This window comes from Chiroxiphia lanceolata, chromosome 22 (assembly GCF_009829145.1).
Source record: "Chiroxiphia lanceolata isolate bChiLan1 chromosome 22, bChiLan1.pri, whole genome shotgun sequence".
Classification (NCBI taxonomy): Eukaryota; Metazoa; Chordata; class Aves; order Passeriformes; family Pipridae; genus Chiroxiphia; species Chiroxiphia lanceolata.
This window is the reverse complement of record NC_045658.1, coordinates 5,664,719-5,689,489: the sequence shown is the minus strand read 5'-3', so window position 1 is coordinate 5,689,489 and position 24,771 is coordinate 5,664,719. Positions and strand designations below refer to the sequence as shown.

Sequence of the window (24,771 nt, the reverse complement as noted above, 5' to 3'; positions counted from 1 at the left end):
AGGACAGAGATGTGGGGAAGAAAGGGCCCTTTGGAACAAAGCACTCTGGTGGGCAGTGCTCCTGCTTCCCAAGGCCTTCCTTAATTAAACCAAAGGCAGCTGGATCTCCATTCCAGTGGGCAGAGATGTTCACTGGTGGCTGACAGAAATGGCATGAAGTGTGACTTCCCATCCCTGGAAGTGTCCAAGGCCAGGCTGGATGGGGCTTGGAGCAACCTGGGCTAGTGGAAGGTGCCCCTGCCCATGGAATGAGATGAGCTTAAGATCCTTTCCAACCCAAACCTTCTGTGCTTCTATGATTTTAAGCACAGGCCGAGGGATCAGGTGGATAATTCTATTCTCCTTTTGATTTCCTTGGATAACATTCCCTCTCCCGTGGCTCTGTTTCTCTCACTCTTTAGCTGCCTTGTCTCCTTAAACTCCCTGGAGGTGTGACAGTCTTTCTGTGACATTCTATATATCAAACACATGTTTTCAGTCCACCTGGAGAATCTGCAGTTACTCCTGCCAGTAACCCCACACCAGCCCTTTCTTTCCTGATGGGTGTGACCTCTGTGTGTGTTTTGCAACCATTAATTAGTAGCCAAGACACAAAAGCTTAGCCCGTGGCTCGACTAGTCATGTAAAGATATTAATAGCCCTGGACACAAAGGGAGTGATTGAGGACTCCTGAGTGAATGGTTCTTCCCATTCATGGCAGGAAGGGTGTGAAATCTTCCTTATGCTTGCCAGCTCCTGTTACACAGATCCCTCATTAGCCCCTTGGTGTGACAGGTTCTTCTGCACAGCATTCCCAGGGCATTCTCTGAGCCGGGAGTGCAGCTTTGCAGGAATTTCTGTGGGGTTTTCGGGGTTTTTTTCCCCCCCAATTTTTATTTCAGAAGCGGTGTGGCCTTTAAAAATCGGTCCAAGAAACTCCTGGGATGTGAAAACGAGGGGAGGAAACGGCCTCGAGTTGTGCCAGGAGAGGCTTAGATTAGACATTAGGAAGTGGGAGGGTTTTTTTCATGGAAAGGGTTGTAAAAGCATTGGAATAGGCTGCCCAGGTGGAGTCACCATCCCTGGAAGTGTTCAGAAATCGTGTGGATGTGGCACTTGAGGACATGGTTTAGTGTTGGACTTGATGATCTCCAAAGATCTTTTCCAATTTGAATGATTCTGTGATTCCGTGAAATTCCAAAGTAATTTTTCACTTGAAAACTGTGGTTCCCTTTCCAGCTGGGCTCAGATCTTACTGTGAAACTTAGAATTCAAAGAGCTCAGCCCCAGAGTGATGGAAACACAACATCTTGGTCCATCTTCTCCTTCCAGAACGGAACATTCCCCATCTCACCCCTGTCTCATGAAATGTTTCACTCTGATAAACCAGTGCTGCCAAAGAATTCTTGCAGAAAATGCTTTTTTTTCCCTCCAGAAAATACCTTTTTCCCCCTCCAGAAAATTCCCAGGGCCACCCCAGGGATGTGACACCCCAGGGATTCTGTGCCATCCCAGGCTGAAGTTGCTCTTGGCCCCCGTGGTTGCATAAGCAAAGCCTTTGATGTGTGATCCCTCCTACTCAGCCCTGAGCAGGAGAACCTGTTTCCCAGGAAAAGGAAGCCTTGGTTAAAACACACCAATTCCAGCCAGTGCTTTGCAGGGGATTTTTTTGCAGCCTTTCCACTCGGATTAGTCCATCCTTGTATCATCCAGACCTTGCAAATAAGCATTAACAGAGTTCTTCCCTCAGTTCTTTGTTAGGCAGGGGATTAATCTCACTTTAGAGCTGATGATCCAAGGCTGGAATTTTTAAAGGCCTGTGGAAATAACGTGGGTGGCTTGTGAAATTAAAAAAAAAAAATCCCTCAAATCCCATTATGGAGTAGACACAGGCTGAAGTATATAAAATGTGTTCTAAAAGGTAATTTAAGTTGGTTCTGCTGGATTTTGCAGTGGAGCAGGGCAGGGCCTCCTGGGGACGTGGTGAGGGTGAGATGCTGAGGGTGGAGGGTCACCTTGGAAGGTGCCTCTCAGAGAAGGTCCCTGCAGAGACAGAGAGATTCACCTCCTGGACTGCACAGCTCAAAGCACTGAGTAACTCTGGGCTTTTGCTCCTCCAAGTCTGTCCTCACATAAAGGTGTTGGAAGAGTTGAAATTAAATAGGATTGGACCAAAGGAGAGCATTGAAATTTGCCTTTGTCCATCACTGTAAACTCCCAGTGGCTTCTGCAGAGGAAATGAAATGCGAGGCCAGGTTTTGGTGGTGTTTACACTGGGGGAAGTTTGCAGAGTTTGTGTTGGGCTGCTTGGAAAAAAGGAGGAGATTTGGGCTGCAGGGGGAGGAAGTGAATGTCCAAAGGAAAAAAAAAAAAAAAGCCAGAACATTCACAAAACCAAGTCTCATTCAGCCCTGAGTTTGCTTTGTGGTTTCCTCGTGAATCAGAGGAGAAACAGGGAGTGGGAAGAGGGGAGAGAAAAAACATTCAGAGCCAAATCCAAACCCAGCCCCCTCTCTCCCCCCAGCCAGCATCTCTCACACAAGACATTTGTTTCTTCTGGCAATGGGAGGAAACCTTTCCAGACATTGTCCTCCCAGAGCTGCTCAGTATTTGCAGTTAAAAGGGCAGTGCACATATTTATGTGCGTGCACTGAGGGAGAGAAAGGAGAAAGAATAACTGTTATTGTGCCCCAAAGGACAGGTTGGTTTAATTTTTTTAAATTTTTTTTTTTTGGCAGCCCCAGGGGTTTGATTTCAGGCAGCACTTTTCTTGCTCCTCAGGGCTTTCTTTAACTGCCTGAAGCACCAGACCCCCTGGTGTAATTCCTGCAGTGCCCCTGATTCCTGTGTGGATGCAGGATGTGGTGAGAGCTCATTTCCCAGTGCTTTAGGACACACACAGATCCCTGACTCCCAGCCACAGTCGGATAAGCAGAGCAATTGTTTCCTTATCTGTCTTCATGAATCAGTAACAACATTTCTTCCCACTCTCCTACAAGAGGCCAAGCTAATGATGTCTTAATCCCCATCCTGCTCCTTCAGCCTCCACGGGGAGGATGGAGCTGCTGGCATGGAAATGATTTTCCTTGCAAAGGGTGCTGCCTGCAAGCTGTTCCTGGGTGCCAGCTTGGAGTGGATCTGGGAAACATCTTCTGGCCTTTCAGCCCAGCAAGCTGTGATTTATTAACCAAAAGGTCCATTAGTGCTGGGGAAAGATTGGGAGGGTTGGGCACAACAGATAGAAAAGGGAACTAATCAGCTAATACAATGGCACCCAGGAGTGACAGACTGGCCATTTCCCTGGGATCTGTGGCTTGTTTTAAACTGGGCTGCGTGTAAACCCCGTGCAATAGGATTATTTTGGAGGCCACACTAATTAAGGGATTATCCAGGGAAAGTGGTAGATGCTCTCTCTGCCTTAGATAATGGGACACAGCTCCTTCTGTGGCTGGGAGAGAGATCCCTGTGTCAGGGGAGGTTTAGGTTCCATGTTAGGAAGAGATGATGCTGAGGGGTGAGGCTGGGTAAGGGTGCACATGGGAAGGACATCAGTGTCTCTTCCCAGGGAGTTTAGTTGTGGATGTCGCTGCTCTCAGGGGTAAAAGAATTCCTTCTGTCTGGAAACAGATATTGGCAGAGTAGAATCAGGTCTTGGAGTAGCCACTGGGATGTTTCTGGGTGATGCAGGCATGGCTGGACAGTCCTGACCGTCCCTGCTGCTTCCAGACTGCAAATCCATGAGTTCCCGTGGCATTTTGGCACTGATTTGGGTGATTATGTTTATCCCAGCAGCATTCCTAGGATTCCCCTGTTTTACCTGCATCACAGCACTTAGGGGAGGGGTTTGAGCAATAAAAAAACACCCTCTGGGAGGTGGATTTTCCCAATGACCCTGCACAGTGAGCGGGAAGACACTTCCCAAAGGCTGCGGGAAGCAGCGCTAAGTGCCATGTTCCTCATGCAAACCAGGCTCTTTTTGGGGGTCACAGGGGAGAAATCCGGGGGTTCTGCAGGGTCAGGGCTTCCAGCAGGGTGGGGAGCTGGGAATGTGGCCCCTGCCAGCGGAGCTGGACGGGCACCAGCGCCGTGCTGGGAAACGGGGAAGCGAAACCCCGGCGTGAAAAGGCCGGCGAGGCTCAGCCTTGGCAGAGGGTCGGGAATCCTCACGGAGCCGGGAGAACCGACCAAGGGGAACACAGCCCCAGTGTTGGGGAGCACAATGGAGTTCCTGTGGCTGTGGCCACAGGGCAGGGCATTGTCCCTGTCCCCGGGTGTGCCAGCGCTCCACGTGCGGGGCCAGCGGCGGCTCGTGAGCTCCCAGTGCCCCGGCGAGGCAGGGGACAGGCAGCAATCAGTGCAAGATGATCCCCTGCCCCCAGAATGGGCTCCTGTTCTGCAGTTAATGGGAATAATGGGAACAAGAGCCGGAGTGTGTGTGTGTGGGGGGGTGGGATGTGTGTTCCCAGCCAGGGGGACATTTATCTGTGCCACAGGGACACCTGCCACTGGCAGCGGGAGCGTTTTCCCTGCCCTGCCTCGCTGAATGGGGCTTTCTCAACATTCTCTCTCCCCTTTGGCTCCTCAGAGGAGGGTCCAGAGCCAGCCCAGGTGCATGGGGGGGGTTCTGGAACACTGAGTGGCACAGGAAGCAAAGCCTGGCCTGGCAGAGCTTTGTGGCACAGCTCTGTGGGCTGCGAGGCTGCGGAACCGGAGCCGGGGGCTGCATTCCCAGCTGGTGCCAACCAGCAGCTTCCCATGGGCTCTGTGTGAGCTCAAACCCTGGAGAGGCAGAAAAGCACTTTCCCCTCGCTTCTCTCTCCTTCCCTTTGCTGACCCACCCTCTCTGCCTGGTTTCCCTGGCCCCCTCTGGGTTTGCAGCCTCTCCTGTTCTTGCCGCCGTGTCTTTGCCCTGCCTGTTCCCTGGCTCCCATGGATCCCTGAAATCCCTTCTGCATTCCAGCTCGAGGTTTCAAACGCTGCTGCCAAACTCTGCGTGTGCACTGTGGTCCTGCCTGTGTGTGGGAGAAGGAGTATTTAGGAGTAAAACAAAGCTCTCTCCACAGCAATAACCATCATAGACTAAACAAGATCCGCAGTCCAGCTCTTTCTGGTTCGAGGCAGGAGCCTTTGCAGCGTAGCAGAGTCCACACAACATCTGCCAGTGGGGCTTTTTTTTCTTTCCAAAACTACTTTTCTGTGGAATTCTCATGAGCTGTAGGCCCTGACTTTACCTGCCACCCCACACTGTTACCAGCAAGGTGCGAGGCTGCAGGATTTTGCATGAAACAGATTTGTTTTCGAATTAAAAACCTATTTAATCCCTCCTGATGTCCTCTAATTTGATGTAGATCAGTGGCAAGGTCTGCAGCCTTCAGCTGCAGGGTCTAATTCCTCACTTGTGCAGGTTCAGGGTGTGATTTAATGCCTTCATTTAATATATATAGACATTTAACAGTCAATTCTGCAATTCATCACCCACCTACAGCCACTACACCCTGATTCTGCATCTGTCCTGCCCTTCTGGCTCAGTGTTAAGGATGATATTTGTGGCAGGAGTGGGGGATGTGTGCTCAGTGCCTTGTGCCAGCAGATCCAGCCTGTCTGCTTTCACTTGCTGGCCAAATTAGGAGTTGATAATTAATTTGTGATATTTGATTTTTTTTGTCAAGTTGCAGCTTCTGCTGACAAGTGATCACGTGGGGCACGGGGGAATCAAAGAATTAATGGTGCCAGAGAAAAGCCCACGGGCAAATAAGAAGGATTTCATACTTCTTATTTTTAGATATGTCCTGTGTTTGGAAGTGTCTGCTGGAGTCACAGTGTTCCATGGGCAAGGATATCTGGACAATGCTCATGCAGACCTCCAAAATACCTCCTCCTCCCTCTCGTGCCTGGCTTTACCCTTCTTTCGTTTCCATAACAGTGCAGCGAAAATATTTTTATTTACTTAGAGAAATTTAACAGCCTGCAGTTTGACCCGCAGGGGCCTGGAGGGGGACAGCCCTTTCCCTCAGTTTGTTTAGGCTGGCCTGGGATGCTCAGCCACGATGTGAAAACACTGTGGCTTTGTGGGTGGCATTTTTGTGGGACTCCAGGTTGTTAGTGAGCTCTTCAGTGCCAAGTGATGCAGGTGGAGCGAGGCCACAGCAAACCAGGATTGCTCCTGATACCCAGTTTAGCAAGAGGCATCTGTGTGTGCCAGCTCAGCCTTGGCACCCAGGGGTTTAAGGGCAGCAGTGTGTGCCATTAACTCCTGAGTTTATTCCTGACTGGGCACATCTCTGCATCTGGTTCATTTACTGGCTGTACCCGTGCAACTGGTTCTGCAAAGACATTTCTTTCCTCACTCTGGTTCCCGTTCCAGCTCAGTGAGCTGGGTGAAGCACGTGCCCAGCACTGGGCACACGTGTGAGATCCCATCGGATTTGGGATGGGGGGAAGGTTTACAGGGCAGTATCTGCTGGAGGATTTGGTGTCTCACCCCCTGAAAGGCAGGGCTGGCTCCAGGACTGTCCCCCTGAGCCTTTGTGGTGGTAACACCCCTTTGGCTGCTTTCTCCCTGGGTTTTGCTTTCAGAGCACCAAGCAGTGCCCTGGTAGCAGCTGCTCTCAGTCCTTGCAGTGTGAGCATGTGGGACCATCCCTCCTCTCTGCCTTGGCCTTCCCATGTGGAGCAGGAGGCTGTTGGTCCTTTGCCGACCTGCCAAGAGACCTTGAGCCTCTGAGCAAACCTTCTCCTCAAAAAGTCTCTCCGGCAGGTTTCCTGGTGCCCTGGGTGCTGTCAGAACTCCCAGCCAAGGATCCTTGTGGTCCTGCCAGAGCCAGGCAAGGGCTGGGACAAGCCTGGATGCTCCAAGGGAGCCCTGCAGGCAGGACATGCAGAGGAGCAGCTCTGTGAGGACCAGCACCATGAGAGTCCAGCACCAGGAGCCAATCCCTCACACAGACAGAAATCAGGAAGAAAACCAGTGTATTCTTGTAAAACTGGACCTTTCTCCTTAACCTGATGAAGCAAGATGATTAGTCACATGTACAATGAGTGAGGAGACACCTGCTCCCTGCAGGGCTCGGGAAGGAGCTCTGTCCTCCTCCTCTCCACTGGAAACTCAACTGGTGTGTTGTGGGAATTTCTCTCCCTCACAGCCAGGTCGCTGTTGGCATCACAAGTCTGCTCTGTGCCCCCCTGTGTTCACCCTGTACCACAGGCATTTACAGGCAGCACTGCCCTGTCCCGGTGCTAATGAAGCTGAAGTGCCAAGGGGTTGTTCCAAACCTCGTTCTGCCCCTGGCAGATGTTCTGCCTTCAGTTTGAGGGGGGTGGAAAAAGCAAAAATAATCTTTTTTCTGCTCTGTGAAACGCTGAGTGGCAGCAGCAAAGGGCCAGCTCCGGAGGTAGCCGTGCACTCCCTGCTGACGTGGATGCTGCTGACTCAAAAGCCGGCGAGGGAGAGCATCCCATGCGCCAGATTCCAGCAGAACTCCTCCAAATCTAGGTCAGCGTTTGCACGGAGCGCAGCGTTTGTGCTGTTGGCTTGTCAGCACCGGGGGTGTGTTAATAAATCTCTGGCAACGCTGGGAGTAAATCTCCTCGCGGCGTCTCCCGCCCGAAGGGCTCCGAGGGTGTCCCAGCTGTCACAGCGCAGCTCCCGTGGAAGCGGCTCCGTTTCCCAGGCAGGGAAAGCCGAGGCAGGGAATGACGGGTTAGTTCTGCTGACACGGCTGAGGCGTTGCCAGAGGTGAGGATGCAGCCCCTGGCTCCGGGACTCCTGCTCCCGGCCACCAGCCTGCTCAGACCCACCCTTGGAATACGGTATTCCAAGGCGTTCATTCCAGCTGCAGAGAGACTTCTGGGCTGAGCTGGAAGCAGGGCAGAGATGTACACACCAAAGGAGCAGATAAACACCGACTTTTCCTTTGTGGGAGGGCTGCAGGCAGCGGGGACTGTGGGAGCTCCCTCCCCCACTGCAGCCAGACTGGGAGTGAGGGAGGGATAAAAGGGGATAAATAACGAGGGGACAAGGGAACAGGCTGCCTTTCCCAAGAATCTGAAGGGAGCAAATGAACCTTCAAGAGGAGAGGTGAGAGCAGGCAGCAGCAGGGGCTGATGGAGGGGATTTTTCTGTGATGTCCCCTGATCCAGAGTGCTGTCAGTAAAACCAGGAGCCCTTCCAAGGGTAAGAAAGACAGGATTTCACCCTCCTGGTGTTAAATGCAGGGTTTTCCCCACTCATCCACAGAAAGAGAAATGAAGCTTCCACTGTGAGAACTTGATGATCCTTGTGGGTTCCTTCCAACTCGGGATATTCTGTAGTTCTGTGAACTCGCTGCTCTGAAATGGGATTTCAGCATCACTGAAGTTACTGGTCTTTAAAACCCAGCTGAGTTTTAATCCAGTTTATCCTGATCCTGCTGTTGATGAAGGAACAACAGTCCCTGAGGCCCAGGGGAGTCAACACCAGCTGAACTGCTTCATCTCTGGAAGGAAAGAGGGACAGTGAGAGACAAGTGAGGACAGTGATGTTCATGTGCTGTCAGTAATTTGTGCACATCAGGCTCAAGGCCATGAAAGCAGCTCCCTTCAGCCAGCTTAAACCCAGGTACCAGCAGGAATACATTGGATCTGACTTTCCTCAGTTGTGTGCAGAGTTTTCAGCTATCCAGGCTGTTTCTTGGGGGATTTTTTTTGTGCTTCCCCAACCAGGAGGAGAGCCAGGTTCTGAAGAGGGTGCATGAAGCCATGGAAGAGCAAGGGTTAAGGATTGGGATTGGTGGGAATGTCATGGGAGAGTCTGGTTGAGCTTGAAAGAGGTGGCTCCTGACTTTTAAGTGAGCTGGGGACAGGGCTGTGCCTGGACCACATGTGGGTGCTTGGGGTGAAGGGCTGGTTGGGAGAGGGAATAGGGAAGAAGCAAAGGAGAAACAGATGGCAGGAGCATCCTGACCAGCATCCAGGGAGCCCCTAAAGCCTCAGGTGTGACTTAATCCTAAATTAACACTCTCTAGCTCTGGGTGTAACTGGTGTGCATGGCAGGGATTAGTGCTGGGTCTGAGCCACTCTTTGCTGACAGAGCATCAGGGCTGGGGATGGGAAGGTTTCCTGTCAATGGAGTCTTTTTCCCACATATTCTTCCTGACTTCTGGTTGGTTTTACTCCTCACCATCCCTCTTCCCAGTTCTGGGTTGACTTTTCCAGCCCAGAGCTCAGGGGACTTTTGTGCTTATTTGCTTTTTGAAGTTCCCCAAGATGAGTCCCATTTTTGTATCTTAAATTCCCCCCTAAGCTGTGGGATGTGTGAAACGTGAGCACCCAGGCTCCATCCATGTTTTGGAGAGATTTGTTTCAGGAATGCCTGGCATTAATGGAAGGAATTCTCATCCAGGGCAGCTCCTCTGTCCCTTCTCAAATCCTCTTTCCAGCTGAGGTGGGATGATGAGCTGGAATTTCATGTCCAGTTCCATTACTCCTTAGAATTCTCACCTCCAGCACTATCCTGAATCCTCTGCTCCTCACCCTCGGAGACCTTTGGCTGCACTGAACTGTCTCCTAAACCAGTCCCGAGCCATTTCCATGAGCAAATGCAAAAAGCTCTGCAAATCCCTGGGAATGGGGAGCCAGGCAAGTGCAGGATCAGGTTGTCATGGATATTGTCACCATGGAGCTGTTGCCATGGTGCTGTCTGCTCCCATTGACAGACATGCAAAGTGTACTTGTTCTCTGGAAGAAAGGAGGAAGAGCAGCGGATGCTGCAGGGCACAGAGGCTTTCAGATCGATATTTAGGGAGGTTAGTAACTAATAAAAGATGAATCACTCAGAACTATCTGAAAATCTAAAGAGTGACCACTGACAATCAGTGCTTGGCTCGGATAAAACCTCCAGAAATGCAGGATCTTGCAGATAGTGAGGATGTGGAACTTAAAATCCCAAAACTCCTTAAAGGAACACGTTTATTTTAATTCCTGGAGAAAGCTGGTGGGGTTGCCAGCTGTCAGTGACCTTGTCTGGCTGCTGATGGTTCTGGAAGAAGCAGCTGAATGAGAAATGACTTTTGTCTGGACCAAATATCCCTATTTAGTTGAGGGCAGAGATCACCTCACCAAGGCAGATGCTGGTTCCACTCCATTTCTAATAGAACTCAGTCAGATTTAATAATAATAATAATAATAATAATAATAATAATAATAATAATAATAATGACTACTCTGCTTTGCACACCTACAGCTCCTGACTCTTTGAGCATTTTGCCACTGTTATTATTCATGAAACCCTCCAAACACTCCTGTGAGAGTGGGAAGGAATTATTTTCCTCTGTCTTTTAAGAGCAATAACGAGGCACAGAGACTGATAAAGGCTCCTGTGGGTGCTGTGGCCACCAGCCACAGGATCCAGGAGTTCCTCTTTCCTGTCCTGAGCTCTGGAAATCCCAGCTTTCCCCCTGTGCCACGGCATTAACTGAGGGAGAGCCTGAACATCCCTGCAGTGACAGGTAGGGCCTGCAGCAGCCTGGTTTGGATCAAACAGAGATCTTGGATGCTCTGGGTGCCTGGAGAATGTTGTCTCTGCCCTGGATGTGCCCGGGGCTCTCACTTCCAAACACATCAGGCTCACAGAGCAGCCCTTTCCCTGCCTGCAGAAGATGTTCCCATGGAGGAGGTGTCACTGCCAGGCATGGATTAGCCCTTTTCCCTGGATTTGACAGTCATTCCTGTTGCTGGGAGCAAAGTGGGTTTATGCCTGTGTCCTTGCAGGCCTTCCTGGGGGCAAGGTGGGGTTTTTAGGACTTACCCTAAAGGTATAAAAGCACTGCTCTGACTGCGGGGTTGCTCCTGGTTCGGGTGGGATTCATCCGAGGTTTGGATCTCAGGGAGCCTGGGAGTGCCCAGAGCAGCAGCTGGGAACAGCTGGCTCCCAGGTGGGAGCTCAAGGGCTCCAAATTCCCTCCCCTCCCCTCGAGGGGGGGAGGCTTTTATGGCCAGAAATAGGGAGGCTTGTAAGGGAGTGGGAACACGATGTAGTAGCTGCATCACACGTGTGAGAGACACAAATCAGCCCGAGCTGGAGCTGGCACCAGTGGAGGGAGAGGGAGGGAAGCAGGATCTCCAGGAGCTCCTGCTGCAGGGATATCTTCCCACTGACTGTGATGGGAGCTGGCCTGGATCCCACATGTCCTGCTGATGTCGCTCCTGGTGGGATCAGCCCCAAGATCACAGAATCACAGAATCATAGAATCATAGAATCAGTTGGGTTGGAAGGGACCTCCAAGATCAAGTCCAACCCTTGATCCAACCCCGCTGTGGTTCCCAGCCCATGGCACTGATGCCACATCCAGTCTGTCCTTAAACACCTCCAGGGATGGAGAATCCACCCCTTCCCAGGGCAGCCCATTCCAATGGCTGAGCACCCTCTCTGCAAAGAAATTCTTCCCAATATCCAACCTAAACCTCCCCTGGCACAGCTGAAGACCGAGCCCTCTTGTCTTGCTGATGGTTGCCTGGGAAAAGAGACCAACCCCCCCCTGGCTCCCCCCTCCTGTCAGGGAGTTGCAGAGAGTGAGGAGGTCTCCCCTGAGCCTCCTCTTCTCCAGGCTGAGCCCCCCCAGCTCCCTCAGCCTCTCCTCACAGCACTTGTGCTCCAGTCCCTTCCCCAGCCTCGTAGCTCTTCTCTGGACCTGCTCCAGCCCCTCCATGTCCTTCCTGAGCTGAGGGCCCAGAACTGGACACAGCACTCCAGGGGTGGCCTCAGCAGCGCTGAGTCCAGGGCAAGAATCACTTCCCTGGTCCTACTGGCCACACTGTTCCTGAGCCAGCCCAGGATCCATTGGCCTTCTTGTCCCCCTGGGCACACTCTGGCTCATGTTCAGCTCCCTGTCCATCCCCACTCCCAGCTCCCTTCCTACCTGGCTGCTCTCCAGCCACTCTGTGCCCAGCCTGTAGCGCTGCCTTGGGTGGCACTTGGGAAAGCCAAGGTGCTTTTTAGGTGTGCTGGACCATAAAGTTGCAGCTGGTTTTTGTGTGTGGTGGAGAGAGAGGTTTTGTGTGTAAATGTGCCTTGGGGACAAAGGAGCCCTTACTGGACCAGTTTAACAACCTGGGGGCTGAGTACAGAATTTTTCTGAACATCAACACTGAAAAAAAAAAAAAACCCTTTAGTCTTTGTATTATCGTGCCTCAGTTTCCCTGCCAGAAAAGGGAGGAAAGCCAAATGCACTTCCCAAGGAAAAAGAAGGGCATGGTTAATTAAGGCAGCTTTGTGAGCTGCTTTGACAGCTGCAGGGATAAGCAGTCACTATTATAGCAGCCAGTAGTTCAGAATTACACTTTGTGTGCCTTTGCTTCTCTTCTTCATGTGGTTGCCAGAGGTAACCGAGCAATTTTAGGTCATTTTATTACTTTTTAATACCCAGCTCGGTGTTGGGTTTCTGCCTTCACGTAGCACACGTGTGTGTTGGTGTCAGAGCCCCTCAGCTCACAAAGAAATGCCGAGAAAAGCCACAACCACTGTTCCAGCAGGGAGAAAAAGCAATGGGAAAAATGCAGCCAGGCCTCTCTGAGCAATGTCTGGTGATCAGTCCACGCCTCAACTGTGGTAACATGAGATTATTTAATGCTGAGGTTCATTAATTGAAGACATGACTGGGCTTTGCTGTAGTCAGCTCGTGTCACCTGAGCATCCCCAGCACTTGGATTCATCCCTGGATACTCAGAGTCTCCCTGGGAAGCCAGTGTTTAGCAGTTCAGCAATGGGGAAGTCGAGGCTCAGAGATGATTTCCGTGTTGGGCTGCTCATTGCTCCAGTCCTCATCCATCTCTTTTGTTGCAGGAGCAAACGGTGATTATTGATAATTAATGATAACCCAGCTAAAAAGGGACCCATCCCAGCCAGTGCCCTCAGTCAGGGTGGCATTTCCCTCTGGTTTTGGCCAGCCCTGTCCTCCCAGCTGCATTCTGAGCACAGCTTATATAAAATAAACTCCAGTTTTAGGCTCCCACATTTCTCCCACTCAGCTTGTGGTGCCAGTGACTTGATTTCCACAATAGTTTTCCAACGGACTTTGCATTGATCACTTTTTTTGGAGGCAAGTGTTTTTTTTGCTGGTGTTTCTTTGGCTGGGACTGTGGGTAGGACAAGGCAGAGGGAGGTGCAGGGCAGATGTGATGCTCTGACAGCAGCACAGCTCATCATTCCTGCCCCTGTGGGGTGTAAAAGCGCTTCCAGTGAGATTTTGGTTCCGTAAAAATCCCGCTTCCGAGTGGGATTCTTTGAAGGACAAAAGAAAAAAAGGCACAGTGCAGAGCCCTCTGGACTGTGGGGGAATTGCTGCTTTCTCTGGGTGAGGAAACCCAAGCCTCATCTCTTCAGCTGGAAGGGCTCCACTCGAGCAGATGAGGCTGGGGATTGTTTTCTCTCCCCTCCTGACGGAAACGGCCCAAGGGCTGGCAGGGCATGAGCAGGAAGAGCACCAGGAAACACAGAGGGCACCCAGCCAGGCCATGACTACAACTGCTCTGAGCTGCCCAGCCACTGGCACTTGGCTTTATTTATTTATTTTTTTTTTTTTTTTTTATTTTTCTTTGCTGGTGAAGGGACTCAGTTCCCTCTGGGAGAATCCCTCAGATTCCTGCAGCTGGGAGAGCGTGTGCTGAGCATCCCAGGGCAGCTGCCTCCTCTGCCTGGGCTCCCCTGTCTGTGTCAGAAGGCACAAACGCTGTGGACGTGGCGTGTGGGCTGGCCAGGGATCATATGTGCCACTTCCCACTCCCGCTCATCTCCCTGCTGGATTCCCTCGGGATGGAGCGCTGGGAGCTCAGCTCTGCTGAGGTGGCATTTACTCATCCCCAGGGAGTCATTCCAGGTTCCCAGCCCGTTGTGTAACTCAGAGGGCTTTGCCTTTTAAGCTGTGACACGCTGGTGGAAGAGTGGGAGGATTTAAATTTGGGAATTTGGGGTTGGCAGAGGCTTTAGCCCAGTGCTTGTGTTCCGCAGGGAGCTGCAGTGAAAGCTGTTATTTTTCTAGGGAAGCAGGATCAGTGAGCTCTGGAGCTGCCATCAGGGAGCAGGATAAGGACATTTTGGACTCCATGGAACTCAGGCATGTTGTACCCTTGAAGGATGGGAAATCAGGTGTTGATCAGGCCCTGGGATGCAAAGGGCCAGGCTGCAGGAAGAGAAATCTCGGGCCAACAAGACCCATGGGAGGAGTTAGGATGGAGGACTGGGGTCCTTTTGTCTTCCACTTCCAGCTTATCCAAAATGAATGTGTGGCTGCACCACCCCCAGCAACATCTCAGCCTCATAATTCACCTCCCCAAGGACTTCACTGGGATATAAAGGCACCATGGATCTGGAAAGGAGGGATAAATGTTCAGTTCTGCTCCCTGTGGGGAAGCTGGAACTCCCTCACAGTCCTGGAGCCGAGTAAGTCCCTGAGTCCTTGAAATCAAACACTTGGAACCTTTCACATCAAGTCCACACAGCAAATATAAAGTTCAGATTTCGTGCTCTCCCAGCCATAGGCAGTTGTATTCATCCCTTAGCAGATACCAGACCCAAAACGTCTTCCTCCTCCACAAAGTCCAAATATATCGACTCCTTTCCATGTGTTATGATAAAAATGGGGAGTAAATTATACTCTCTCCACCTTCTGGCAGGAAATATGCTGCCAGACTCGCCTCTGCAGATTAAACAATGGCTGCTCCTGCTTTCCTGAAAAGAAAAGCATCCCCAGAAATCCCAGCTCTCCCTTTTTTTTTTTTTTTTTTAATATATATATATTTTTTTTTTAAGCTGGTTTTTTGTGTCCAGCTATCAGAAGCACAGAGAAAACCAAGTGGAAAAATTGAATCTGGCAGCAAGAGCACGATGCATGAAGGCACACGACTCCCAAACCCAGAGAACAAAAATAGCTAAGAGAGAGAGAGAGAGAGAGAGAGAGAGAAAGAGAGAGACAGACAGGAAGAAAAAAAAAATAAAAAATTGCCTGAAAGAAGCTCTTTAATTATTCCTTTTCTCTCCAAAGCTTTGCCCCCCCCAGGGCACAGCCAGGCTGCCATTTGTGTAGGGCAGCCATATGGGAGGCAGGAAGGCTGGAGAGAGCAGCATTATTTGGGAGAGAGAGAGAGAGAGAGGCTTCTTTTTTTGGCTGGCTTTTCAAAGAGCTGGTAGCAGATCGATCGTGGCCAGAGCCCCGGGCACGAGGCAGGCTCTGCTCCCGTTGGGAGGCACCAGGATTTCATTTCCAGGCTGGATGACAGGAGGCTGAGGCGGGGGGGAGGTTGGATTCTGGAGGCTGCTCCCAGGGAAGAGGGTGGGCTAAGTGTTGGAGTGGTTTTTTTTTCAATTCCTGGGCTGTCACTGAAGACACCAGGAGCCCCAGGGGCACAGTTTTGCTGTTCCCTTTGCTCTGGGGGTGTCCTGTCCCTTTGCTGGGAGCAGGATGGATTCTCTCCCCTGTCGTTCTTGTGCAGGGCTGGATTTTATTTTTTTTAAAGCCCGAGCGTGACATTTCAGGAACCAACCTTTTAAAATTGCAAGCCCACCAAAGTTCAGGAGCTCCTTGCAGGGTGAGATTTGGGGTTGAATGCCCTGGGTGAGGTTTGACCACATTTCCAGGTGTGTGGTTGCAGGAACAGCCATCCTGGTTGTGGAGCAGCTCTGCCAGGGAACACTCCCAGGTTTGCAGTGCCTCCAAAAAGTCATTCCACGGCACATGCCTGAGTCTGGGAATGCCTCTTGCAAATGCCTGATGTCATGTTAATATTTCACTCGGTGGGGGAGGCCTGGTGACCTCTGCAGCTGGATTCTAATGGCCTCTGACTGTCACATCTGTCCAGTGACGTGGAGAGAGAACAGTCCCAGCAATCGTGGAGGAGATTCCTCCGTATCCAAGGAAAGCCCCACATGTGTGAAAGAGTCTTGTGGTGTTTGTTGGGTGACTAAAGGGCCAAGATGTGTCTCTGCTCTGCTGGAGTGATGGTTCCTGAGGTCCAAAGGGCATAATCTGCCACGTGGCTGCACTTCAGGCACAGTTACAGCCTGGAAATGGGGGTTGGTGGTGCTGGGACAAGGAATTTGTGCCTGGTGGGAATGGATGGTGAGGTGGAACAGTGGTGGTTTCTGTGTCAATTAGCATTGCTACCAATTAGCAGCACTGCCTGCAGAGTCAGAACACTGAATGACTTTGCTGGGGGTGGCTGCCACAGCCCACCTGAATTTCTCCTCGGCACTGGCAGGAGACAAAATACTCCCCATCTCTTTCCCCAGCCCTGTGGAATTCATTCCTGAGGAGGTGTGATCCTCCTTCTCCTGAGGAATTCAGTCCTGAGTGTGTGCAGCAGCAGGAAACTCCAAAGTGGGGATCCCTCCTCCTGTCCCCTCCAGCACTCCCAGCTCAGCCCCCTCTGATCCTGACTCACCTGCGACTTCCTGGTGCTTTCCCAATCACCACAAGCCATCAGTTAATTAATTATCCCTTTTTGCCGTCTGATTGCAGGGCAACCATCGATGAGGTGGAGACAGATGTGGTGGAGATCGAGGCAAAGCTTGACAAGGTGAGGTGGGGCAGCTCAGGGCAGTGTCTGAGGAGGGGCTGAGGAGTCCCTGAGCCTCCTCTAAAACCCGAGCCCATCTGCAGCTGCCAGGGAACTAATGTTGAACCCACTGGGCTTGTCACCAGGACCAGGTCTCCCTCTGCTGACAGGTACCTGGCAGGGCCTCTCTGTGACTGCCAGAGGGATGGGAGGAGGAACAGAAGGCTCCTGCTGGGGAATGTGGGGCTTCTTGTTCCGCTCCTGGATCCCAGGGGACTGACACTGCTGTGGCAAGTTCTGTCAGTGCTGTCTGCTCCCCTCTCCACCTTCTTACCTGTGATATTAGTGGGGCAGGAGGTGTTTGGTGCCCTCACAGCACTGTGCCAGCTCAGGGGGGTGAGGAGACGTTGCAGGTCACCAAGGGGCACCTTCAGACCGCAGCTGGAATCTGACGCTGGAAATCCCCTCTCGGGGACCAGTTTGGCCATTTTGCACTGGTGCTGGGGATTCTTTACATCCAGCTGGTAGTTTGGATCTGAGTTTTTGGTGGGAGGTGGCTTTTCCACCTCCACTCCTCCTGCTGCCAGAGACATCAGACATTTGCTTCTAAAGGAGAACAGAGAGAAATGACGAAGACGAGCCAGAAGAGCTGTTTGCTTTTTATCTGTGAGATTCCCCCCCCAGAGCTCACAAGGGATAAAACTCCTGCATCTGATGGAGAAATGAGCTTTGTTGAAGCCACAAGCCCTAGGCAAAGCTGTGTCCTACAAAATCTATTTACTGATCAAGCTGCTTGAAATGGTTGTGTGCACGGGCTGACTGGTGTCACTGGGGGAGAGCTGCACAGGGGTTTGGGTTGTCTGTTCCCCTCCAAGCTGAAGCCCTAAAGAAAAAGGTGAAAACTGCTCTGATTCTGGCCCTGCTGCTGCCAGGTAAATGACTTGGTGTGCCAGGAACAGCCCTGGAGGGAGGAGGATGAGGGTGGAAGTGCAAGAGCTCGGTCACTGTCAGCAATGGGCTTATCAGGCTTGGCTCCAGGGCAGGGGAGGCTGGAGTTTGCATCTCAAAAGCCACTGGACTTTAAACTAGATCTCCGAGGGTAACTTTAAACCAGATTCAATCACCCCCTCTCCCAACAAATCACCCTTGGATGGCCCAGCTCCTCTCCTCTGCCCAGGGCAGCTTTTCCAGGGCTTGGTGGGCACCTCGGTCAGTGGTACCCAAACAGTTGGCAGGGCTGGTTCTTAACAGAGCAGCAAACTGCCAAGGCCTGACTGTTCCTCTGCCTTTTGCTGTGCCCCTGAGCGCTTAGTTTATAAATTATTAGTCTTTTAACACCTGTTTAAGTGGAGGTGAAAGGCAGTGTAAATGATTCACCCAGAGATCCGGGCTCGGCGGCTGTCACAGACAGATTCCCTTAATTTTATGCCGTGCTCCATGTCCACTGCTCCCCTTGGGGCTGGGATTGTGCTGCCTTGGCCCTCAGCTCCTGGTGACACAGCCTTGGCCGGGGGTGTTTGCTCAGAGGTCAGGCTGGAAACAGCCACGTTGCAGGAGGGGCTGGATTTCCTTTCCTCGGGATCCGTCCAAGCCCCCCGTGCACGTCTGGGCTCCAGATGGGACAGGAACTGCATCCCCACTCCAGCCACATTCCAGGCAGGATGCTGAGCACGTATTTCTTTTGGTGGCTGTGCTGTGGAGGCAGCATTTTGCTCCAGGGGGGATGTCCCTTCCCTCTCCTGTGCTGTACTCAGCTTTTCCAACAGTGAGCCGGTGTCTGATCCTCAGCTGGGCATTAGATATTTAAGGGATAAGGATTCCCAGTCTCAGGCATTCTAGACCCAAAATTTCAGTTCGTGCAGGAGGAAAATAATTGGTGAGAAATGACTGTGACTCCTCCCTGTGTTCCAAAAGAAAAAGGCCCCATCATTCCCTGGTGCCCCTGGGAGGTGTCAGTTGGGTGCAAATTTAAAAGCATCAGCTCTTCCCTCCAGTCCCTGTAAAAGCACAGGGTTTTGCTTCTTTTTTTAACCAAATTTACCAAGAGCAGGACAGAGGTGCAAGGGTCTCAGAGGTATTTAACTTCTCCAGGGATCTCTGGGCTCAGTGAATCCAAGGATTTCCTTTCCATGGGATCTGTCCAAACCCCTGGTGCACGTCTGGGCTCCAGATGGGACAGGAACTGCAGCTGTTTGCTTTCCTTCTCTTTGGGTTTGGATGGGATGTGCAAATCTGCTCACAGCCAAAGTGCAGGGGCAGGGGAGGGTGTGAGAGTGAGGGCTGAAAATGTGATGTGTGCACAGATACACCACAGGTGGCTGCAGATATATCTGTACATTGATGTACTCAGCTGTATTTTTACAGAACTGCTGAGGCAATTCTGCAATTCCACATCTAGAACAGACCCCAGAGCCCTGGGGCTGCATAAACAGAACGAGCCCCAAGCCCCAAAACAGCACATGGGGTTTGGCATCAAACCAGGCTTGAGAGCTCCTCATTCCCAGCCTGTACCTGAGGCTGGTTGACAGGCAAAGATTCCTAAAGCCATTCTTTCATTAAATAAAATTATTATCCCTGAAAAGCTGCTGGATTTTGAGACTGGAAAACTTGCTTTCCAAGTGTTGCTCTTCATCACTTTTTTACTCAGTTTAGAAGCCCAGAATGGTGATGAGGTAAAACAAGCAAAAACTGAGCAAACAAAAAAGATTTCAAGGTTTTTGCTCCGTGGCCCAGCCCTTACTGCTGCAAATCTCTTGGGCCTTTGGTTTATGGATTTATCTTAAGTTGTTTAACGTAGCCTCTTACAAGGAGCTTTGGCTGACAGGAGATAGGCTAATGGCCAGGAATTCTGGCTAAACTAAGGCTTAGAGCCAGTTCCAGGCGTGCTAAGGCACTTTGCTGTGGCTTGGGAAGTCTGGGAATGTTCCCTGCAGCTGTTAAACTATCAAAAGTTAAGAAAGGCTGTCTGGAGACGTGTCCTTGTGCTGCAGCAAATTCCAAAGTGGGAAGACACCCTGTTTTGCTGCCAGTTCCAGGTAACTTCTCTGGTAACATCACTGTGACAAGGCTCTTTCCAGGGTCCACCAGAAAGTCTGGACCAAGTCACAGTTGGTCCAGAGTTATAATCCCTGTAATCCCTCCCAGGGCACCAGCAAAGCTTTCCAGGGCTGCAGAATTGTGGGAATAATTCAGAGTTGCCCACAGCCTTGATGGTTTCACCTGCATGTGAGGGAACACAGACTTTCCCTGGCTGCTCAGCTGCTGAATTTTGTCTTCCCCTCATTCCAGGGGAAGAACAAGTCTCCACCAGTACACACCAGTACCCAGAACAGTCAACTGGGCTCTGAGGCTCAGCAATCCCAAAGAACAGCACTCTCCCTGCATTTTACACAGTTTATCACATTCACTGAGCACTGAGGAGTCAGTCCATGATCCTGCCCGACCAGCCCGTGGGATCAGGTTCCTTTCACTGCACTCCTGATGCCTCAGGATAGAATGAGCAGGAGAAACCCACTGGAAAAAACAGGCTGTCCTCAGGAGAGAGCCTGGAACTGCTGTCCCTAAGTGACAGGGGGGATTTGGGCAGCACAGGGGGGGATTTGCAGCCCTGTTTGAGCCACGGGCAGCGAGGGGTTGGCAGTGCAGGAACGTGAGGGTTCTGAGGTTGTGGGCTGGGTCCTTAAACCCGAGCTGGTTGTAATTCCATGTGGTGGAATGTCCCCGTGCAGCTGGTGAAGCTCTGCAGTGGGATGATTGAAGCAGGCAAAGTCTACATCACCACCAACAAGCACTTTGTCAGCGGCGTCCGGGACCTGTCGCAGCAGTGCAAGAAGGATGAGATGATTTCGGTAAGTCATCCCCCCCTGGGATGGAGCATCCCACCCCTGGGATGGAGCACGGCACACAGGGAGGGCTGGGGAGTGTCCAGCTTCCTGCTGCTGTGAATGGATCACACCTCCAAGCCCCCTCTGCTGTTTAAGCAGCCGTTCTGGGTGAGGTTTTATTTTTGGAGGGGTGTGGAGACTGTCTGATCAGGCAAAGCTGAAAGGTCAGAGTGAGGTTCCTTGTTTGCAGGCAGATCTGGGCTTTTAAGAAGCACAGTGCTGGCAAGGTTGTTGGAATCTAGGTCAGTGAGCATCAGTGGTGCAGGAAACGTGGGGAACCAGCCCAGCAAGACACAACAGACACGTTGATTCCAGCACTGAACTGCAAAGGACAGGCAGCCTATGGCTCCAGCATCATGAAATGCCTCCTTGCCAAACTCAGAGTGGCTCTTCAGAGGCTCCATGAGAGTCCCCCCTCAGCCCCTGCACCCCTGGGAGTGAAGAGCAGCTGCTCCTGTTCACTGCCAGTTCTCTTCACCTTTATTTTTTTTTCTTGCAGGAGTGCCTCGACAAATTCGGAGACAGCCTGCAGGAAATGATCAACTACCACATGGTAAGGTGCTGCTTCCTCTTGTCCCTTTGGGTGCTCCTGGCACCCTCTTCCTCAAGGGTGAGGTCTGACTGATGGTCTCCTGTGTTTGGTTTGTGTGACACTGCACAAAGAAGGGTGAGGTTAGAAACCCTTTCCTCAGAGGGAGAACTCACAAAGGTCCCACTCCAGATGTTTTGTTCTCCTTTTTGGGTGGCAGAGGATTCTGCAGTGAGGACACACCAGGCTCTGGCTGTGAACAGCCTGCATGTTTAACCTTGTTACTTCAGGTTTGGAACAGACCCTGGAGCCTGGGGCTCAAATCTGTGGCATTGGGACATGGGTAAGGCTGTGAATGGGTCAGTCCACGAGCACTGCACTGTCCTGGGAGCAGCATCAGCTCTGTGCAGCTCTGGGGGGAAGGATTTTAACACACAGGACACATTAATGCTCCACTGAGCCCAAAGGAGGGCAGTGCCCAGATGTGGCTCTCCTGAGCCAGCTGAATCCCACTAACAGAGCCCAAGGAGTTAAATTCTGCCCTTCCTCCATCCCAAACATCCAAAGAGGAAGGTGCCCAGTGAGTGGCTCCCTGCCAAACCTGCAATTTGAAGTCTCTGAGTCTGTAACAGCTCCAAGCACAAGTGCTTTAAAGTGAAGGAGCTTCAGGGTGTCAGCACTGGACTGACCCACTTTCCTCCACGGTGCCCCTGTCAGAGCACATTAAGCACAGTTCTTGCTTTTTGGGCTGCAAGATAACCACGTGCAGCTGGGGGAGAAGCTGCAGCAAGTCCATGTAATTATTTCATGAAGCAGGTGGAAGGGCTGCTTCCTAGTGAAAAAATGACAAGGAAAAGGTACTGCACGTGCAGGTCTCCTGGGACTGTGAATATTTGGGAGCAAACAGCTGTGTAGCAGTGCTGTTGGTGAGGAGAGAGGGAACAAATCAGTGGGAGCATCAGAGGGAAGCTGTGCTTGTGTCAAAGCAGAGACAGTCAAACCCTGATTCTCTGATGCTGCTCGAAGTTGGTGTTAAAACCTTTGTACCAAGGAGCATCTGAGAAGCTCCCCCCTTGATTCCAGGGATCACAACACGAGGAGTTAAATTCTGCCCTTCCTCCATCCCAAACATCCAAAACCTCCCAGAAGAGGAAGGTGCCCAATGGGTGGCTCCCTGCCAAACCTGCAATTTGAAGTCTGTAAGTCTCACACATCCCAGGTGGATAAGTAGTGCAGCCCCACAGCTGGGAGAGTGGTGCAGCCCCACAGTGGGATGAGTGGTGCAGCCCAGCCCTGAGGGAGCAGTCCCAGCCAGAAAGCTCGGGATGCAGAGCTGTGCCTGCAGGCTCTGCTGCACCAGCTGTGCAGCTTCCCCTGGCCCCCTGCTCCTTGCAGGGACTGTTCTTCCCTCAGCCAGCCCAGCAGCAGAAGGACCCTTCCCAGAGCTGTCAGATGTGGGATCACCCTTCCCCGGGTGACTCAGGGGCTCTCCAAACCAGCATTTCCCTACCCCCAGCTCCATGCCCAGGGAATTGTGCTTAAACCTTCCCTCCCTCCAGCCTTGGGAGAGCATCCTCCTCCCCTGGTGTGCAGCAGAGTGAGTGCCTGTCCAGGAAATGGCTTTGGAATGACTGCTGCATCCTCAGCCCTTTCCGACAGGGGTTCAATTAGCTGGGTTATTTTTAGTGCCTTGTGCTCTGTGTGTGTGTGTCTGTGTGTCTTGGCTCATCCACGTCTGAGGATCTCAGCTCGGAAACAGTTGTCAGTGCTTACTCCAGGAATGTGGCCAGGACAGTCTGTACAACTGGAACAAGTTAAAAAGAAGGGAAAGTATCCCCCCCCCCAAGAAAATCAGTTGTTCTCTACTTTTATTGCCTTAGCACGAGGCCTGGACTCGTCCTGATTCAGGCTCAGCAAAATCCAAGCTTAAAACTGCTTTGGGTGTGGAAGATGAACACACTGAGCTCTGGACAATTCCCACCTTTTAATGCACAGGGAGGAGTAAACATCAAAGCAACCTTTGGGGACAGATGACAAGAGTTGATTTAGAGCTGGAGCGGGTGTCCTCTGCCTTTTTGTGTCCTCTGCCTTTTTGTGTCCTCTCAGCCACGTGCCTTCTTTCCATTTTTAACTTTTGCCAGTGCCCTGGTCATCCCTCCCTCATGCTGGCTCCAGGGATTGCACCAGCCAGGACTGCACAATCTTGCACCAGCTGGATTTTGGGCCAGTTAAAGCCATCTCCAAAGCAAACCAAACCAACCCAGTGAACTCCTGCGTGCAGTGCAGGCTGAGAAGGTCCTGGAAGTTGTGCTCCAGGACTTCCTGAGCTGTCCTCTGGAAGTGGCTGCATCTCCCTGTGAGGGATTTCAGAAGTTTGGGCTCCTGGTTGTGTTAAACCATTCCCTGTTTTCCTGGGAATGGCTTTACAGGGGAGACAGGGAGGGCTCAGACAGGCTGAGGTGGGTGGTGATGATGAGTAAGAGCTCAAGGAATGGATTTCCCCAGCTGGTTCTGTGGGATTTGACTGGTTGTGGGCTGGGGAATGGCACTGCCCTGGAGCCCCTGAGGATGTGCTGCTGTAACATCCCAGCTCTGCAGCTGGGAGGCTGATTTTCCTTGCTGCTCCAGGGGAAAATGGCCTTGGAAAGTCTTGGACAATTGACTTCCAAGGATGTTCTGTTCAGAGCAGTGTCTGGGAAAAAAGAGTTTCCTGCTGATCCAATGCTGACCTCTTCAGGCCTCCCTGCACTGCAGATGTTGGGAGCAGAAAAGCCAAAGGTCCTGCTGGCTGCCCTGTCACCCCCAGTGACATTCCAGGCCCTGTCACCTCCAGCCACATTCCAGGCAGGATGCTGAGCACGTATTTCTTTTGGTGGCTGTGCTGTGGAGGCAGCATTTTGCTCCAGGGGGCCTGTCCCTTCCCTCTCCTGTGCTGTACTCAGCTTTTCCAACAGTGAACCGGTGTCTGATCCTCAGCTGGGCATTAGATATTTAAGGGATAAGGATTCCCAGTCTCAGGCATTCTAGACCCAAAATTTCAGTTCGTGCAGGAGGAAAATAATTGGTGAGAAATGACTGTGACTCCTCCCTGTGTTCCAAAAGAAAAAGGCCCCATCATTCCCTGGTGCCCCTGGGAGGTGTCAGTTGGGCTGCAAATTTAAAATCATCAGCTCTTCCCTCCAGTGCCTGTAAAAGCACAGGGGTTTACTTCTTTTTTAACCAGATGCAGGGTCTCAGAGGTATTTAACTTCTCCAGGGATCTCTGGACTCAGTGAATCCGAGGTGCTCGGACACCTTTCCAGTGCCAGTTTGCACATCCCACCCCTGAGTGAAAATGGAGCCTTGCTCCCAAAAAATTCCTTGTGCCTGAGACCCTGAATGAGGGAAGGGTCTTCTGCAAACACCTCAACATCCCAGACTGCTTCCCTGCAGCAAATGTGGAATGAGCACACTGGGATTGGGGCTTGCCAAGCTCTCCTGAGCTGGAAACACTTCTTGCTTGTCTGCAGACAGATGCTGTCAGCTCCAAAATCTGTGTGTTGTTTGCCTCCTTCCTTCTTTCCTTCCTCCTTATCAGTCCCCCTGAAACACAAACCAGATTGAAAGGCATGGGAATCTGCCAGACCACTGTAAGGCAGGAAAAAAACCTTTCCCTCTTTTCCCAGAGCCTCATGAATGTTGGTGCAGGAGTGTAACAAGGTAAAGGAGATAAAGTTGCAAAAATTCTAGAGTGATATCTAATAATCATGAATATCTAATATTGGATTTCCCCTGTGATAGAAAGCAACAGTGATTGCAGTTCCAGCAGTGCAGAAGCTCACTTTTTTTTCCCCACCCCATTGTCAAAGGGGATGG

General features: G+C 51.5%; 1 protein-coding gene across 4 annotated transcripts in view; it reads left to right on the top strand.

Annotated features, from left to right (window-relative positions):
• ACAP3 (ArfGAP with coiled-coil, ankyrin repeat and PH domains 3) overlaps nucleotides 1-24,771 on the top strand; it is an 81,818-nt gene that overhangs the window by 18,760 nt on the left and 38,287 nt on the right. For all 4 annotated transcript variants that reach the window (XM_032709084.1, XM_032709086.1, XM_032709085.1 and 1 more), the window contains exons 2-4: nucleotides 16,467-16,524; nucleotides 20,232-20,351; nucleotides 20,887-20,940. In XM_032709084.1, coding sequence (XP_032564975.1) covers nucleotides 16,467-16,524; nucleotides 20,232-20,351; nucleotides 20,887-20,940 — 232 coding nt within the window. The remainder of the gene's footprint in view (nucleotides 1-16,466; nucleotides 16,525-20,231; nucleotides 20,352-20,886; nucleotides 20,941-24,771) is intronic.